Genomic DNA, 17682 nt, shown 5'->3' on the forward strand with positions numbered 1-17682 from the left:
TTTAACTGAAATAAAGATGTGGTTAATTCACAACTCATATCAGACAAGCGACCTGACAACAGAAATGCAATAGAGGATTTGAGCAAAATGCTGAGAAGGTGGAGCTGAGTGTTACCAATATATATACCAAAGGTGGCCCTATGTTTGTAGAAGAAAGATTAGATTGTTGGGGACCTTTAGAGGTAATTGTGGGAGGTAATAACAAAATCCACTGCAGGAAATGCTGTAGTTACATTTGAATACGGAAAAGCAGGACAAACTGAGGGATATTCTATAGAATCGGACAACAGAGAAAAGGCATTGGAAAATTAGTTTGCAGAGAGATCAGAGATGAAGACAAAATGTACCCTAGCCACAGTTTCAGAGGTTATAAGTTCTACCATTTGCTAGAGCTTCAGGGTGGAAACCCGACTACAGAAATTATGATGTAGGGCTGTAAAATAGATGGCACAGATCTAGGACACAATAACAGGTTAAAAAATTAAGTATAGAGAAAAAGAAGGCTTAATGTCATTTTGGCAGTTTGCAAGAATAGAAAGATCAATATCCTTTACTTTGAGGAAAGGGGTGATAAGGGGTGATTTTGAAAGGTGGGAACAAATATCAGAGGAAAGGGAACCAATTTAAAGGTAATTTTGATTAGATTTCCTACAGTGTGGAAACAGGCCCTTTGGCCCAACAAGTCCACATCGACCTTCCAAGAGTAACCCACCCAGACCCATTCTCCTCGGACTAATGCATCTAACACTATGGGCAATTTAGCATGGCCAATTCACCTGGCCTGTGGGAGGAAACCCACACAGACATGGGAGAATGTACAAACTCCACACACGCAGTCACCTGAGGCTGGAATTGAATTGAAGTCCCTGGTGCTGTGAGGCAGCAGTGCTAACCACTGAGCCACCATGTCGCATATGGACAGTGACAAAAGATAGATGGTACACAATTAAATGGGAATGGAGACAAAGGAGTAGGGCAGGGTTGGGGAAACAAAGACAGCACAACCTCCATGATAGTGTGATGGGACGGAAGAAAAAAACAGAATATGATTCAGATTCAGGGGTAGGAGAGGGAAGACTATTGGCTTAAACAGAGAGACGGCGAATGACCCTTCTTCAGATGTGGAGCTTTAATTATTTTGGACTTTGCATTTCTAAACACCTAAAAGAAAGAACTCCATTTCCTGTTAATGTGTAGAATGAGGCATAGGATGAAATGAAACTATGGTTGACAGTGTTGAAACAGAATGAGCCAGTTCTACTCGAGAAAGAGGTCAAGTGTGTATATATAACACATGGCATTAAGTGAGGACCTCAGGATGTGGTGTGTACAGCAGCTGAGGAATATTGTATTTCTCAGAAGTACCTGTAATTCAGGATTAATGGAAAGCCATCACAGCAGATAAGGCAGAAGGCATAAGGTAAAAATCCCTTGGAAATAACAAAACTGTTTTGAGCCAGACCTTTCCAGAAGAAAATTGACAATGAATTAAAAGCTAAACACTGCTCTGGAAATCAAGGACATAAACAAAAAGTGATTCTGTGATTCTTGCTTTATACTCAAAATGTTGATGGTTTAAGACCCACTCTTGTGGGCTGCACGGTGGCACAGTGGTTAGCACTGCTGCCTCACAGCGCCTGAGACCTGGGTTCAATTCCCGACTCAGGTGACTGACTGTGTGGAGTTTGCACGTTCTCCCCGTATCTGCGTGGGTTTCTTCCGGGTGCTCCGGTTTCCTCCCACAGCGGGTCAGGTGAATTGGCCAGGTAAACGTAGGGGTGTGGGTCGGTTGTGCTTCGGCGGGTCGGTGTGGACTTGTTGGGCCGAAGGGCCTGTTTCCACACTGTAAGTAATCTAATCCAGGGACTTAAATATCTCACCTGGCATTTTAGTTAAGGAATTCTACAGGTGAAACGTTGGTTTGGGTGAATGTTATCCAAGGTTCCATCTATTTTCTCGACATAAAAGGTCTCATACTATCCCTTTGAAGAGTGATTTGACTGGGGTGTACAAAGTTAAAAAAATCACACAACACTAGATTGTAGTCCAACAGGTTTAGTTGGAAGCACACTAGCTTTCGGAGCGACGCTCCTTCATCAGGTGGTTGTGGAGGACACAATTGTAAGGCACAGAATTTATAGCAAAAGTTTGCAGTGTGATGTAACTGAAATTATACATTGAAAAATACCTTGATTGTTTGTTGAGTCTCTCATCTGTTAGAATGACCATGATAGTTTCACTTCTTTCATATGTAAATCACAAAACGTTTTGTAAAAGTTACATTCTCAGGTTAACTGTAACAATTGGTGTCAGCCGATAATCCATTCAACAGGGTGGTTCTGATCAGGTTTCCACTGCAAAAGTTTCACTTCAAAAGTACTGCTATCTTTGTAAAAAGTTTTGGGATATACTAAATTTATGAATGGTACTAAATGCATGTAAATCTCTCTTTAACATAACATTTCATCACAATGTGGCTTTAAGATCCTAATGGCCTTCTGCTATGATTTGAAATGATGGTATGGCATTAGTTTTCAGAAATCACTAGCTCTTATAAATGCTGGAGACATGGCATGGTAGCTACATCAATAGACTACTAATCCAAAGGCCCAGTCCAAAACTTTGGGGATGAATTCAAATTCCACCATAGTATCTAGTGGAATTTGAATGGAGATTACTTTTCTATTACGGGAGATTATAGGATCAGACAGCATAATCTCAGAATAAGGTCACCTATTTAAATCATGAAGTGAAGAGGAACATTTTCTTACAGAGTGCAATGAATTACTGGAATTCTTTATCACTGTGGGCCATCGAGACGGATGTAACTGTATATTTAGACCTCTGATGGATAGATTTTTAAACACTAAGGGAATCAAGTTATTTGGAAAAAAAGGCAGGAAAACACATGATTAGCCATGATCTCCTAGAATGGTGGAGGAGGCTTGATGGGTTAAAGGGCTTATTTCTGTTGTTACATTTTATGGTCTAAATGCAAGGCAGATATATGTGTCATGAAACTTTGTCTTATCCTCACACTGTGGTAATGAACCCCTGACTCCTGCCCTCACCCTGGACTTCTCCTTATCTCTAAACAAAGCCCCAACTTCTCATCAGCATTGAAATATTTACAAAGGCTGCTGCATCATTAGCAAACACATAACCTTATCATCCTCTTCCCTGTCAGATCACTTTTCTGGGAACATTAAAATAATCAATATCCAAAGAGTTTCAAACCTCACCATTTAGGTGCAGTTTGCTTCACAGATATTCCTGTGGAAAATTCAATCACGTCTTTTTAATCCTCCAAAATAAACGTACAAAAGGATTTTGATATAAAAATAAAATCATACCATTTCTCCTCAGGAATGACGATTCTGTTGCACCTTTTCAAATATATTGTTTGCATCAATGTCAGAAGATCTTCTGCTATCTTATCCGTTTCTTCATATGGAGTTTAATGGGGATTTACTGCATTTTCTCCCTGCTGTGCAGTAGCAACATGTTGGTAAGAAACCTGAGCTCGTTTACACTGAGCCAGTTTTATACTGGAGCCAGTCTTAAGGTTTTTTGGTCACAGTACTTTGCTTCACATTCCCTGCTGTGCTTACAATTTCTAGGAAAATCAGCTAACTGTCCTTTACCTCTACAGTCCAGAAGTATCAATGCAAACTATTTGCTCATTCACTTCTGGTGAAATTTATCTCTTTTGCTAAGTGCTGAAATATTGTATCTGATGGTTAAAAGCTCCCTGCCTTGTATAAACCCCTTTATCCCCAGAGGCTTAGTCAACTAGCCATCACTCACAGTGAACTCCGTATCACTTCTAACCTACAAGAAAAAGTACCAGCAGAATCACAGTTAAAACTGTCAGTCTGTCCCCTCCCCTAATAGGGAGGGCTGTTGATGTGCAGAAGATCATTTCAAAGTAAAAGTTTATTGCTGTATGAAGGGCCACTTTACACAACAATCAAATGTTTGTAACTTTAGGCAAGTTGCTGAGATTGAAGGGAATAGTGGCATGGTTTTATGGTACTGGACTGGTAAATAAGTGGCCTAGCTAAAGATCTGGGAAGAGTTCAAATTCAATTACTTCAAGTTAACAGTTACTTGAAAGTCTGGACAAAAAAGATATTATCAGTAGAGATAGCCACTATCTTGACTCACTAATATCATTCAGGGAAGAGAGTCTGGCATCCTTACCTAATCTGGTCCTTTTGTGACTGCAGACCAGAACAATGCGAATGACTCTTAACTCTGAAATAGCCCAGCAAGACACTCAAGTAGGGGCAATAATACTGACCTTGCCAATGATGCCTGCATTCTATGAACGAATAAAAAAGGTGTTTAATGAGCAAGTAGAAAATAATTTCCTGGAAATGATTAGATTGGTCCCCAGAATTTGGGCCATGCATGGAGACTGTAGTTAAGCCCCAGTGCATCTGAAAGGTGAGATTTGAAACTCTCTAGAAATTGGCAATTGTTCCTTATTTTAATGTTCCCCGCAAAGCTCCGAGTATCCGACATGAAAGAGGACAGCAATTTGCTAATGGTGCAGCATGTAAATCTTTAATGCTGATGGAAGGTTGGTACCTTATTTGGAGACAAGGTGAAGCTCAAGATGAGGGCAAGAGTCAGGGATCCAGAGTTCATTGTCAGGAATTGATCAGGAATAGAAATGTGATTGGGAAAGCTGAATGAGACTGGGAGTGGCAATCAGATATTTTAATATGTTCCTTTAAGACCAAATGCAATACTGAGGGCATGGGGCAAGGAAACCTCATTCTTCCCTCTGTCCAATAGGATGTGTCATGCACTTCCCAACCAAGACTGTGTCACTGCTTCCTGACTACGATTTGTCATCCAAATAGTGTCTGAGGAGCAAGTGAGTATGGACCAACTAAACATAAAGTGATTTAAAAAATACAAACATTCAAAACAATGAGGGTTAACAACTTAACTAAATTCATCGTAAAATTAAGTCAAAAGTATGCTGAACAGCAGCCCTACATCCAATGAGTTGATTCTTTTAACTTTATGATGATTGAATGTCTAAACTAATACATATGAATCTGAGGCAACTGAGAAAACAAACCTGAGATCAGAAATTATTGTAAACTTATAAAAACTAATCATAGTACTCAAAACCTCAATGAGACTTTAAGGCATTGTTCTAATAATGTCTGTACAATTTGAATAAATGAAACTAAAGATGGATAGTTGTTCAAAGTTTTGCAGTTGGCTCAGCCTAAGGAATAAACTCTGCGCTCATAATGTCAACAGGAAGTTGGTTGGGCTGCTGTATGAAATTCTGAAGCAAATGGCTCATAATGAAGCAGTTTCTATTTATATTGTAGAATATTATTAATCTACGTTAGATGGTCCAGCATGACTCTGCTCCCTTCTTTCTTGGCAAAACCTTTTGCCTTTCAGTGCAACAGACTGAGCTGTGAAAGATGTTTCAAAAAAATACTGAGATAGAGCCATTATTGTTGGAATAAAACATTTGAGAAAGGTGCTCCACCTTCATTAGGGGAAATACTGAGCAAAGCTTAGCTCATTAACTTGGTCAAATATAATTCAACGCTAGAAACCATGCAAGAACGTACCACTGCATCATAAAGTATCATTATATTATTGCCTTCAGTGTTACTGTCACAGAAATAACATACGGAGCAACAATATAATGCAATAACATATGTATTTTCTGGCTTATTGCCTTCCTGGAAAGGTTTGTGTAGTTAAGGTCTGTTCGTCAGATTAGAAACCAACTACCTCTTCCTTAGGAGAATTTTAGACATGGAATTGTACAGATGCAAAAGCACCAAAACCCAAAATAATGATTCACTCTGTTTCTCTCTCTCCACAAATGCTACCAGATGTGTTGAGTTTCTCCAACATTTTCTGATTTTATTTCTGATCTCCAGCATCTGCAGTAATTTAATTTTAATAATTTACTAATCAACAGATTCTCTTTCCATTCTGACATTAAGTATTTTCCTACATGTACAAAATCAGTGGAGAAAGATAGTACATCAAGTAGAATGTTAGATTCCAAAATAAGTTTTAAAGACCCTGTTAAGAATTAAAGGGAAATAACCATGTCTATTGGTCTTCCAGTTGCATGCAGCACCTAAGTAATTGTTTAAAACACTGTTGTCCAATTCATCAGTCAGTAGCCACATAGACAACAGACAATAGACAATAGGTGCAGGAGTAGGCCATTCAGCCCTTCGAGCCTGCACCACCATTCAATATGATCATGGCTGATCATTCCTAATCAGTATCCGCTTCCTGCCTTATCTCCATAACCCTTGATTACACTATCTTTGAGAGCTCTATCCAACTCTTTCTTGAATGAATCCAGAGACCGGGCCTCCACTGCCCTCTGGGGCAGAGCATTCCACACAGCCACCACTCTGTGGGTGAAGAAGTTTCTCCTCATCTCTGTCCTAAATGGTCTACTCTGTATTTTTAAGCTGTGTCCTCTGGTTCGGCACTCACCCATCAGCGGAAACATGTTTCCTGCTGCCAGAGTGTCCAGTCCTTTCATAATCTTATATGTCTCAATCAGATCCCCTCTCAGTCTTCTAAACTCAAGGGTATACAAGCCCAGTCGCTTCAGTCTTTCAGTGTAAGGTAATCCCTCCATTCCAGGAATTGACCTCGTGAACCTACGCTGCACTCCCTCAATAGCAGGAATGTCTTTCCTCAAATTTGGAGACCAGAACTGCATACAGTACTCCAGGTGTGGTCTCACCAGGACCCTGTACAGCTGCAGAAGCACCTCTTTGCTTCTATACTCAATTCCTCTTGTTATGAAGGCCAGCATGCTATTTAGCCTTCTTCACTACCTGCTGCACTTGCATGTTTGCCTTCATTGACTGGTGTACAAGAACACCCAGATCTCTCTGTACTGCCCCTTTACCTAAATTAATTCCATTGAGGTAGTAATCTGCCTTCCTGTTCTTGCCACCAAAGTCGATAACCATACATTTATCCACATTAAACTGCATCTGCCATGCATCTGCCCACTCACCTAACTTGTCCAGGTCACCCTGTAATCTCCTAACATCCTCATCACATTTCACCCTGCCACCCAGCTTTGTATCATCAGCAAATTTGCTAATGTTATTGCTGATACCATCTTCTATAAAATTAACAGATATTGTAAAAAGCTGCGGTCCCAGCACGGATCCCTGTGGTACCCCACTGGTCACTGCCTGCCATTCCGAAATGGGGGCGGTTATCACTACCCTTTGTTTCCTATCAGCCAACCAATTTTCGATCCAATCTCGTCCTTTGCCCCAATACCATGTGCCCTAAGTTTACTCACTAACCTCCTGCGTGGGACTTTATCAAAAGCTTTCTGAAAGTCCAGGTACACTACATCTACTGGATCTCCCTCGTCCATCTTCAGAGTTACATCCTCAAAAAATTCAAGAAGATTAGTCAAGCATGATTTCCCCTTCATAAATCCATGCTGACTCTGTCCTATCCTGTTACTACTATCCAGATGTGCCGTAATTTCATCCTTTATAATAGACTCCAGCATCTTTCCCACCACTGAGGTCAGACTAACTGGTCTATAATTTCCTGCTTTCTCTCTCCGACCTTTCTTAAAAAGTGGTATAACATTAGCCACCCTCCAATCCTCAGGAACCGACCCCAAATCTATTGAACTCTGGAAAATAATCACCAACGCATCCACGATTTCCCGAGCCACCTCCTTCAGTACCCTGGGATGTAGACCATCAGGCCCCGGCGACTTATCAACTTTCAGACCTAACAGTCTCTCCAACACCAAATCCTGGCAAATATAGATTCCCTTAAGTTCAGGTCCTTCAGCCACTGTTACCTCAGGGAGATTGCTTGTGTCTTCCCCAGTGAACACAGATCTGAAGTACCCATTTAATTCTTCTGCCATTTCTTTGTTCCCTGTAATATATTCCCCTGTATCTGTCTTCAAGGGCCCAATTTTAGTCCTAATCATTTTTTTGCCTTGCACATACTTAAAAAAGCTTTTACTATCCTCCTTTATATTACTGGCCAGTTTACCTTCGTACCTCATTTTTCCTCTGCGTATTTCCTTCTTAATAATCCTCTGTTGCTCTTTAAAAGCTTCCCAGTCCTCAGTTTTCCCACTTATCTTTGCTATGTTATACTTTTTCTCTTTTAACTTTATATGTTTCTTAACTTCCCTTGTCAGCCACGGCCGCCCATGCCTCCTCCTGGGATCGTTCTTCTTTTTTGGAATGAACTGATCCTGCAACTTCTGCATTATACACAGAAATATCCGCCATTGTTCCTCCACGGTCATCCCTGCTAAGGTATTGCTCCATAGTTCCCTTTATTCAACAGAAGTACTGTCACTTCCGACTGTACCCTCTCCCTCTCAAATTGCAGATTGAAGCTTAATGTATTATGGTCACTACTTCCCAATGGCTCCTTCACTTCGAGGTCTCTGACCAATTCTGGTTCATTACACAATACTAGATCCAGAATTGCCTTCTCCCTGGTCGGCTCCAGCACCAGCTGCTCTAAGAATCCATCTCTGAGGCACTCCACAAAGTCTCCTTCTTGAGGTCCAATACCATTCTGATTCTCCCAGTCTACCTGCATGTTAAAATCCCCCTTAACAACTGTAGTAACATCTTTACCACAGGCCAATTTCAGCTCCTGATTCAACTTACATCCGACATCCAGACTACTGTTTGGGGGCCTGTAGATGACTCCCAAGAGGGTCTTTTTACCCTTAGTATTTCGCAGTTCTATCCACACTGACTCTACATCCCCTGACTCTAGGTCCCCCCGCGCAAGGGACTGAATATCCTCCCTTACCAACAAGGCCACCCCAACCCCTCTGCCCGTCAGTCTGTCCTTACGATAGCACGTGTAGCCTTGAATATTCATTTCCCAGGCCCTGTCCACTTGAAGCCACGTCTCAGTTATCCCCACAATATCGTATCTGCCAATTTCCAAAAGAGCCTCAAGCTCATCCATCTTATGTCTAATGCTTCGTGCATTCATATACAGTATTTTTAATTTGTTACTGTTCTCACCTTTCCCATCAACCCCTATTTCACTCAGCCTTACAGCATGATCCCTTTCTGAGTTTTCTGCCTCATTGATACAGTTGTCTTTCTCGACTTCTCTAGTTCTAACCTTCCCTTCAATTTCCTTTTTATACATCCAGTTTGTCCCCTCCCCCCAACTACTTAATTTAAATGTAACGTGTTGCAGTAGAAAACCTGCCTGCCAGAATGCTGGTCCCTAACCTATTAAGGTGCAAACCGTCTCTCTTGTAGAATTTATGCTTACCACAAAATATACCCAGTGATTCAAGAACTTAAATCCTTGCTTCCTGCACCAGTTCCCCAACCACACGTTCAAGTCCATTATCTCCCTGTTTCTGGCCTCACCAGCCCGAGGAACTGCAAGCAAACCAGAGATAACCACCTTGGACGTCCAGCTTTTCAGCCTTCTTCCTAGTTCTCCAAAGTCCCGCTGTAGTATGTTCCTCCTCTTCTTCCCGACATCATTTGTGCCGACATGTACCACCACCTCTGGCTCTTCACCCTCGTCCTTGAGGATTTCCTACACTCTGTCCGCGATGTCTTTCACCCTGGCACCAGGAAGGCAACACACCATCCTTAAATCCCGTCTGCTGCCACAAAAACCCCGGTCAGTTCCTCTCACGATGGAGTCCCCTATTAGCATGGCTCTGTGCGATGTCCGACTCTTCCACTCTGCCTCTGCGCCAACTTTTGATTGACAGACCTGGCCGCCTTGCGAACTGGCAGTGTCATCAGTCTTTACTGTTTCCAAAAGCTTCAACTTGTTCCTGACAGGTATTCTCCCGGGGTTCTCTTGCACCTGTCTCCTCTCTGCCTTCCTCATCGTCTGCTCTCTTCTGGCATGATTGGTGTAATAACCTCACTGAAGGTCTTGTCCAGAAAAATCTCGTTCTCTCAGATGAGCCTAAGGTCCTCGAGTTCTTTCATCAGCGCTGCAATATGCTCGGTGAATAACTGAACGTGCACACACTTTCCACACATATATGAGCCAGACACACCAGAGTCGTTGACCTCCCACATCAAGCACGTAACGTACTGAACCAACTGGGCAGTCATGTCTTCACCCTCTTCAACTGTGGCGTAATCACTTCACTCAACCTCCTTGTGAAAGACTCCTGAGCTGAAGCCTCACTCTTCGATCCAAACTTCCTTAGACCCTCTTTTTGTGGCACGTCTGTGGACTCTGAATTTAGGTTAGAGGAGGAGGGAGGCAGGGAGACCCTACTTTGTAGGACCTGGGGTTTAGAACACACCCACTCTAATAGCAATCACTTACCTTCCCGACCGGCTTTGCGTTCCGCCTGAACTTCCGCCCAGCTCCCGCTGCTCTCTGCTGCGAAAAGCATGATACTAAGCGCAGTCCAGATGCAGCTATTTGCATCTCTAATGGAAATTACATGCTAATATTTGGTCTGTCATTCCAATATTAACTTAAAAGATGTAAAAAATGGTTCCATGGCATCCAATGTTTTGGCACAATGCATGAATTCTTTTGATATTGAAATAGGCTTGCGTTACACCAACTTCCAGTGTGACCTGCACTAACCACTGTGTTGGTGACAGCATTAGCATGGGCATTATGAGTGTGAATGGAAACTATACAGTGTAGCTAGATTGTGATGTCTGTTAGTGTGTAACACCGATTGGTGTTGACACTATCGCTGCTAACCTCACTGCAGAGATCAGAGGCCTCCCTTAAAAACAAAAAACTGAATCTGTATTCAACAACAAGAAAGTTCTCAACTCCCCACCAGCACTATTTAAAAGGATTACCACCTTGCGTTTAGTTTCTGATTCTTTTGGTGGGTCTGATTGAGTCTTTGGAAATGCCAGCGTTTTGAGGAGTTGCTTACAGTGAGTGATGTTTGCAGGGAGCAGTGCTATAAGTGGCAATGACTTTGGTTGGGTCTGCAAGGAACCTGGGCAAACCACTTGCTCTCAGTCATAGGTACTACAGTAGCAGTCCCACTTGGGCTGCAGCATAATAGGGAGATAGTGTACAGACAGCAAATAAAAAAACAGGGTGCTCATAAAAAGGTGAAGGGGCTCTCAGCCAGAGTCCATGCCCACCTGAGGTGCTTTGGGACCACCATTTTCTTCCCTTTGCCTCAGGCAGGATCAGAGTGCATCAGTGTGAATCATCTGCAATTCACAAAGGATGTGCTCACAGAACTCTTTCATCTCGTGGTACTAGATTTCTAGCTTCAAAGCAAGATGAGAATGACACTAACATTGATTGTGAAAGTGTCCACGACTGTCAACTTTTTCATATTGGGATTCTTCCAAACTGACAGGAAAGATAGCTAACATTTCCTAGTTAGCCATCAGTTGCTGCATCAGAGAGATGACACAGGTTCTTTATACCAGAAGGCTGGTCTTCACTGTGCAGACCACATGGTGACTTTTCCAGAATGGTGGCTTTCCCACAGCATCAACTGCACACACTTGTTTTTGTGGGCACTATGTCTCAGTGGTGAAGTATACTACAAATGCAAAGGATGCCAGCTGCTGAAAGTGCTTCGTGCTAGTGATACCTGCTATCCTGGTATCACTCATGACGAGTACCCCCTGGTCCTCACCTCCCACCCACCAACATCCGTATACATTGCATTATCCTCCACCATTTCCGCCACCTACAAACGGACCCCGCCACCACAGATATATTTTTCTCCCCACCCCTATCAGCTTTCCGTAAAGACCGTTCCCTCCACGACTGCTTTGTCAGGTCCATGCCCCACAGCAACCCACGCTCCCTTCCCGGCACCATACCCTGCCACTGCAGGATTTGCAAAACCTGTGCTCACACTTCCCCCTTCACCTCCATCCAAGGCCCCAAAGGAGCCTTCCACATCCATAAAGTTTCACCTGCACATCCACACATGTCATTTACTGTATCCGTTGCTCCTGATGTGGTCTCCTCTACATTGGGGAGATACGACTCCTATTTGCAGAGTGCTTCAGAGAACATGTCCAGGACACCCACATCAACCAACCACAGCACTCTGTGGCTGAACATTTCAACTCCCCTTCCCAATTCGCCAAGGACGTTCAGATCCTGGGCCTCCTCCATAGTCATTACCTAACTACCCGAAACCTGGAGGAAGAATGCCACATCTTCCGCCTCAGAACTCTCCAACCCCATGGCATCAAAGTGGATTTCACCAGTCTCTTCATTTCCCCTCCCCCCACCTTAACCCAGTTCCAACCTTCCAGCTCAGCACTGCCCTCATGACTTGTCCTACCTGTCCATTTTCCTTCCCATCGATCCCCTCCCCTCTGAACTATCACCATTACTTCCACCTATTGCACTCTTTCTGCTACCTTCCTGCCAAGTCTCACCCCCCTCCCATTTATCTCTCCACCCCTGGGGCTCCCAGTCGCATTCCGGATGAAGGGCTTTTGCCCGAAAAGTCGATTTTCCTGCTCCTTGGATGCTGCCTGACCTGCTGTGTTTTTCCAGCACCACACTCTCTAATCTCCAGCATCTCCAGTCCTCACTTTCACCTACCACTCAAGATGTGTCCATTCTGTGTTAGCCATCAATCTTTCAGTCAAATCAGAGTCTGGCTGAAGGGCATCAAAAATTCTTCATTCAACACCTAACTCATGACTTCCTTCAGCAACCCAATCACATGTGCCTCACATGCATATAATGAGAGCCATGTTACTATAAGAAACATCGTCCAAGAGCAAACTGGGTTCCATCACCTCAGCTGCTCTGGAACAACCCTCACTGCAATGGTTGTCCCAACTTGTGGCGGTCTGTTATGTCCTCCACAATCTGGTCATCATGAAGGTATGGACCTTGCCATCAAGGATTGGTTACTATCTCAGGAGGAGAAAGAAGAAATGAAATAGTGAAGCCATCTGGCACACCCACCTTTTAAATGGGCAGCAGTTCAAACAACTCCAGTTCTCCTGAAAACAATCCCAAATCCCCACTGCTCACTATTCCTGATCCTTACCACACCCCAGTTACAGACAATAATAGTATCTTCTCAGCCACAAGCCTGAAACAAAGGCCATAACAAAGCAACCAACCCACATCCATTATATCCAGCAAAACATCCTCTCTTACATTGCAAATGCATTCCCCCAGTGCCTGTTCTATGGATATCTTTGCCTGGCCTTGTGTTTCCCTAAAGTGCTACTCTGTGACTGTACCTGCTTTTTGAGAATGCTGATCTTTATTTTATTGGGGATATGGCAGATTGCCTTGCAAGATGGCCTCAAGTGCCTTTGTGCATTGAAGGTCTGGTTAAGATGTGTACTAGTTCAGCACAGGCACTGACCAATTGACAGTAAGAGCACAAATGATATCTTCCACAGAGGCACTGCAACTCCCTGGAGTGGTACCTTAGCAGCAACAGGTTGTATTTGGAAAGTATCTTTAAAAAAATAACATGGCTCAAAATGCTTCAGAGGAGAACTATTAAACTAAAGTTAACACTGAGCCACATAAGATGATATTATGGGAATTGGCACCCATGTTATCCTTTTTCCCACATTATGAGCAAAGCTCATTGAAACGCTATCCTCTGAAGCCTGTAGCTGCAAGGATCAGATCCAGTGATGTTTTTTCTTCTTCATCAGTCCCTTGATCCTCGAGTAATTTAATTATCCAGAGCATTGGCTGTCTGGTAATTCTTGGAATTGTGAATACATAAAAAGCTTAAATGCCAGGATTGGGGTGAGGGAAGGGTGGAATGCAGGAGGTGTATAGTTACACTATCTGCAAATTTTAAATCATAACAAAATGCAGAATGGGGATGGCAAGATGAAGTGGTGTGGACATGAAATCATGCCTCCAATTATTGTCCATTTTTTCCCGCAAGGAAAGTGGTAACATTTCTGTGAATGTTTCTGTCTGGGTGATGTGCTTGACACAATTGAACAGCTGGCAATGTGCACAAGCTACGAGAATGAGTGTACAGCCTGCAGCTTGAGCTAAAATGTACAAGGGTTGATGTGAGGCTATCAGTATGGGGTATAACTCTACATTGATAGTTATGGTAACAGATTGGAGGTCGCAACAGTGTGTGAAGCTAGTGGTTTATTTGTAGGAAAAAGTAAGTGATGATAATTCACGGATGTTGATCAGCTTTGTGAAATCATTAAACATTTTGCAGCACTTAATTCAGTTCCTCTGGACCACACTGCTGGCATTGACTGCAACAGTTATCTATCCTTAATGTATTGACTTGGAGGTGCTGGTGTTGGACTAGGGTGTACAGAGTTAAAAATCACACAACAACAGGTTCTAGTCCAACAGGTTTAATTGGAAGCACTAGGTTTGGGAGTGCTGCTCTGAAGGAGCAGTGCTCTGAAAGCTAGTGCTTCCAAATAAACCTGTTGGACTATAACCTGGTGTTGTGAGATCTTTAACTTTGGCCTTAATATCCAAGGTGTACTGTTCCAAGAAGGGAAAAAAGGTGTCTATCTGCCTGTTCAAAAGTATTCAGTGCTGCTTTGGGAAACTTTGAGGCATGCTAGCCTGTTGTGCCATTTGTCAAAGGTCTTCCTGTTCATTAGCTTCTCCTTCAGGAGTTCCAGATCCTGTCGTAACCACAGTATTTGGAGAGAAAAGTACAAGATGCTGGTGCAAAAATCACATTTGGATATTCAGCTGCAAGAAGCCTCTGTTGGGTAGTAATTTCTGAACCACCTTTTAGTTCTGTATTGCTGTCACCTTTCTTTAGATCTTTGTGGCTGCAATGTCATGACACTTCTTCCATGCATTTCTCTTTCAGAAGTTACAAATATGACTAGGAATTTAAAAACACATTGTTTAATCATATCGAGTTTGCAGCACAGAAACAGGTCATCTGGCCCAACTGGACCATGCTACTGCATGCTACCTTTTCCTAACCTACATAATTTCACTACCTCATCAACATATTTCTTCTATTCCTTTCTAACTCCAATATTTATCTAACTTCTTATTAAATGCAGTGAGTTCCCAGATGCAAAGGTTTGACTTGTTCAAATCATCAAAGTAAAACATCAAAAGCTTCAAAAGAAATTATTCAACATTACCATAGTCCTGCTCTACTGTCAAAATGCAAAATCTTTCCCAATCTCACATTGATTGCATGGTCAGGTATCAGTGTTAATGTATTACTGGTATAAAACTTAAGCACCTGAGAACATGCAGGAAAAATGCAAGACAAATTAAAACCATTCCTCTGATCTCAAACGCTGTTTGCTTTTACCTAGTTTTAATTTCCAGTACATTAATGCACTCAGAATACGTATTCTGAAGTATTCTGTGCAAATTTGAAATGTCACATCTACTGTCATGGTAACTAAATTGACACCAAGAAGTCAAAACAGTCTTAGACAACACAACACTGAAAATGGTGCCAACGTGCCAGGAAGTACAATGTGACATACTTAGTTGCACATTATATTTGGCATATCCGCTTAGCTTAGTGGGCTTTTGAATCAGAAGGTGTGGATTTAAGTCCCCTTCAAGCAATATCCTTGACTGACATTCAGCAGAGTACTGAGGGAGTCCTGCTTTATCAGAGGTCGTCTCCTTTTAGATAAAACATTAACACTTTTAGTTGGTGGTGAGGAATAACATCAATCTGTTTTGATGATGCTGGTTGGTGAATAAGTACTGGCCATGACATTGGAAAAACTCTGCTGTTATCCTTAAAATAGTGCAGTCTCTAGTCATGCCTCATCCTTAGGCCACTTGCAACAACAACTTGCATTTATCTGGCAGTTTGCACAGTAAAACATCTCAAGGCACTTCAAGGAATAATGTATTGCTCATATAAAACATAAGCACCTGAAGCACGTAAGCAGGAAAAAGCAAGACACTTCACAGGAAAATCTTCAAAAAAAATTACACTGAGTCACATAAGAAAATATAAGGTCAGGTGACCAAAATTTAGAAAAAGAAATAAATTTCAAAGGAAGAAAGATGCCAGAGTTGAAAATGCACAGATATCTTTGGGTGGGAAGGGGATGAAATTATAGAAGTAAGGAGGGCTCAGGTTGTGGAATGATTTGAAAATAAGGAAATAATTTTAAAATTAAGGCATTGGCAGACTCGGAGCTAACAACAGTGGGCAGCATGATGGCACAGTGGTTAGCACTGCTGCCTCACAGCGCCAGAGACTTGAGTTCAATTCCCACCTCAGGCGACTGACTGTGTGGAGTTTCCTTCGGGTGCTCCGGTTTCCTCCCACAGTCCAAAAATGTGCAGGCTAGGTGAATTGGCCATGCTAAATTGCCCCTAGTGTTGGGTGAAGGGGTAAATGTAAAGGAATAGGTCTGGATGGGTTGCGCTTCGGCGGGTCAGTGTGGACTTGTTGGGCCGAAAGGCCTGTTTCCACACTGTAAGTAATCTAATCTAAAAGAAAGATGGTGAATGGAATTTATTATGAGGTTATACATGAACAATAGATTTTTAGATGATTTCAAATGCACAGGTGGTAGGAAGTGAGAGAACAACTAGGAGTTTATTAAGATAGTCAAATCTAGAAGGTATCAAAAATATGGATGAGAGTTTTAACTGTGGTCAAGCTGAGACAAAGTGGAATTGGGCAAAGAAATGGAGGTTAAAATCTTGTGATAGTCAAAATATGGGATCAAATATGACATCAAGATTGCAAAGTGTCTAGTTTAGACTCAGGCAGTTTGCACAGAGAGTATAGCACGTGTGACCAAGGATTATACTGGAATACAAATGGCTTTGGACTTCTCAATATTTAGTTGAAAAAAATGTCTGCTCAGCTAGTGCTGGATGGCACAGCAGGCAGATAAATACTAGTGGCGATGAAGTGAATCTGGGTCTTATCAAGATACATGCAAAAAGTGATATTGTGTTTATGAATGATATTGCCAAGGGGTAGCATGTAGATAAGAAATAAAGGGTAGCAAAGATAAGTCATTTGGAGAGGCTAGATGTGACGGCACCAGAGCAAGTGATTCCCTGGCTAAGACAAGACAGATAAGAATGGAACAAAGTATTGCAGTCCCACCCAGTTGGATGATGGTAGAAAGGCAGGGAGACAGAAGATTTCATCAGTGGTGCCAAAGACTGCAGACAGATTAAGCCGGACGAGGAGGGACAGTCTCATTTTGTTGTACTCACACGGGATGTCATTTTGGCTTTTTGTTCCAAAATCCATCTTCCTCCTCTGTCTTTTGTTTGTGCGTTGACTGTCATCTTCCTGTATGCATGGATTTTCTAAAAAAAAGGCAAAACAATGTAAACTGTAAGATTATAGTTTTAAGAGGCATAAACTGAGAGCAACAAAAAGGGATAAATTAGAAACTCCCACTGTGGGAGCAATCAAGACAAAACATAGACAGAGATAGAAACTATAAGGTAATATGTGAGAACCACTCAAAAAAAGACTAAAGCAGACAGTGAGAGATACACACCTTTTGAAATATCTCCCTGCAGGCTGTGCTATGGGAGAGATGAACTAGTAAGTGTAAATTGCATGTAGATGACAATTAACAATGTGGGATGCAGAGCATCAGGCTGAAACATGAGCATACCAAACAGTTGTCAGTGTGAACTGGCAAAGCTGAACTGCTGGATCAGACTTGATTAAAAACACATCTGGTAAAGGCTCATTTGGGA

At 42.3% G+C, this 17682-nt stretch overlaps 1 protein-coding gene across 1 annotated transcript in view; it reads right to left on the reverse strand.

Annotated features, from left to right (window-relative positions):
- Positions 1-17259, reverse strand: part of gask1a (golgi associated kinase 1A) — a 51343-nt gene extending 34084 nt beyond the window's left edge. Inside the window, exon 1 of the mRNA XM_060824005.1 lies at positions 17185-17259. Coding sequence (XP_060679988.1) covers positions 17185-17259 — 75 coding nt within the window. The remainder of the gene's footprint in view (positions 1-17184) is intronic.
- Between the last annotated feature and the right edge of the window lie 423 nt (positions 17260-17682).

Source organism: Hemiscyllium ocellatum, chromosome 4 (assembly GCF_020745735.1).
Source record: "Hemiscyllium ocellatum isolate sHemOce1 chromosome 4, sHemOce1.pat.X.cur, whole genome shotgun sequence".
NCBI classification, from domain to species: Eukaryota; Metazoa; Chordata; class Chondrichthyes; order Orectolobiformes; family Hemiscylliidae; genus Hemiscyllium; species Hemiscyllium ocellatum.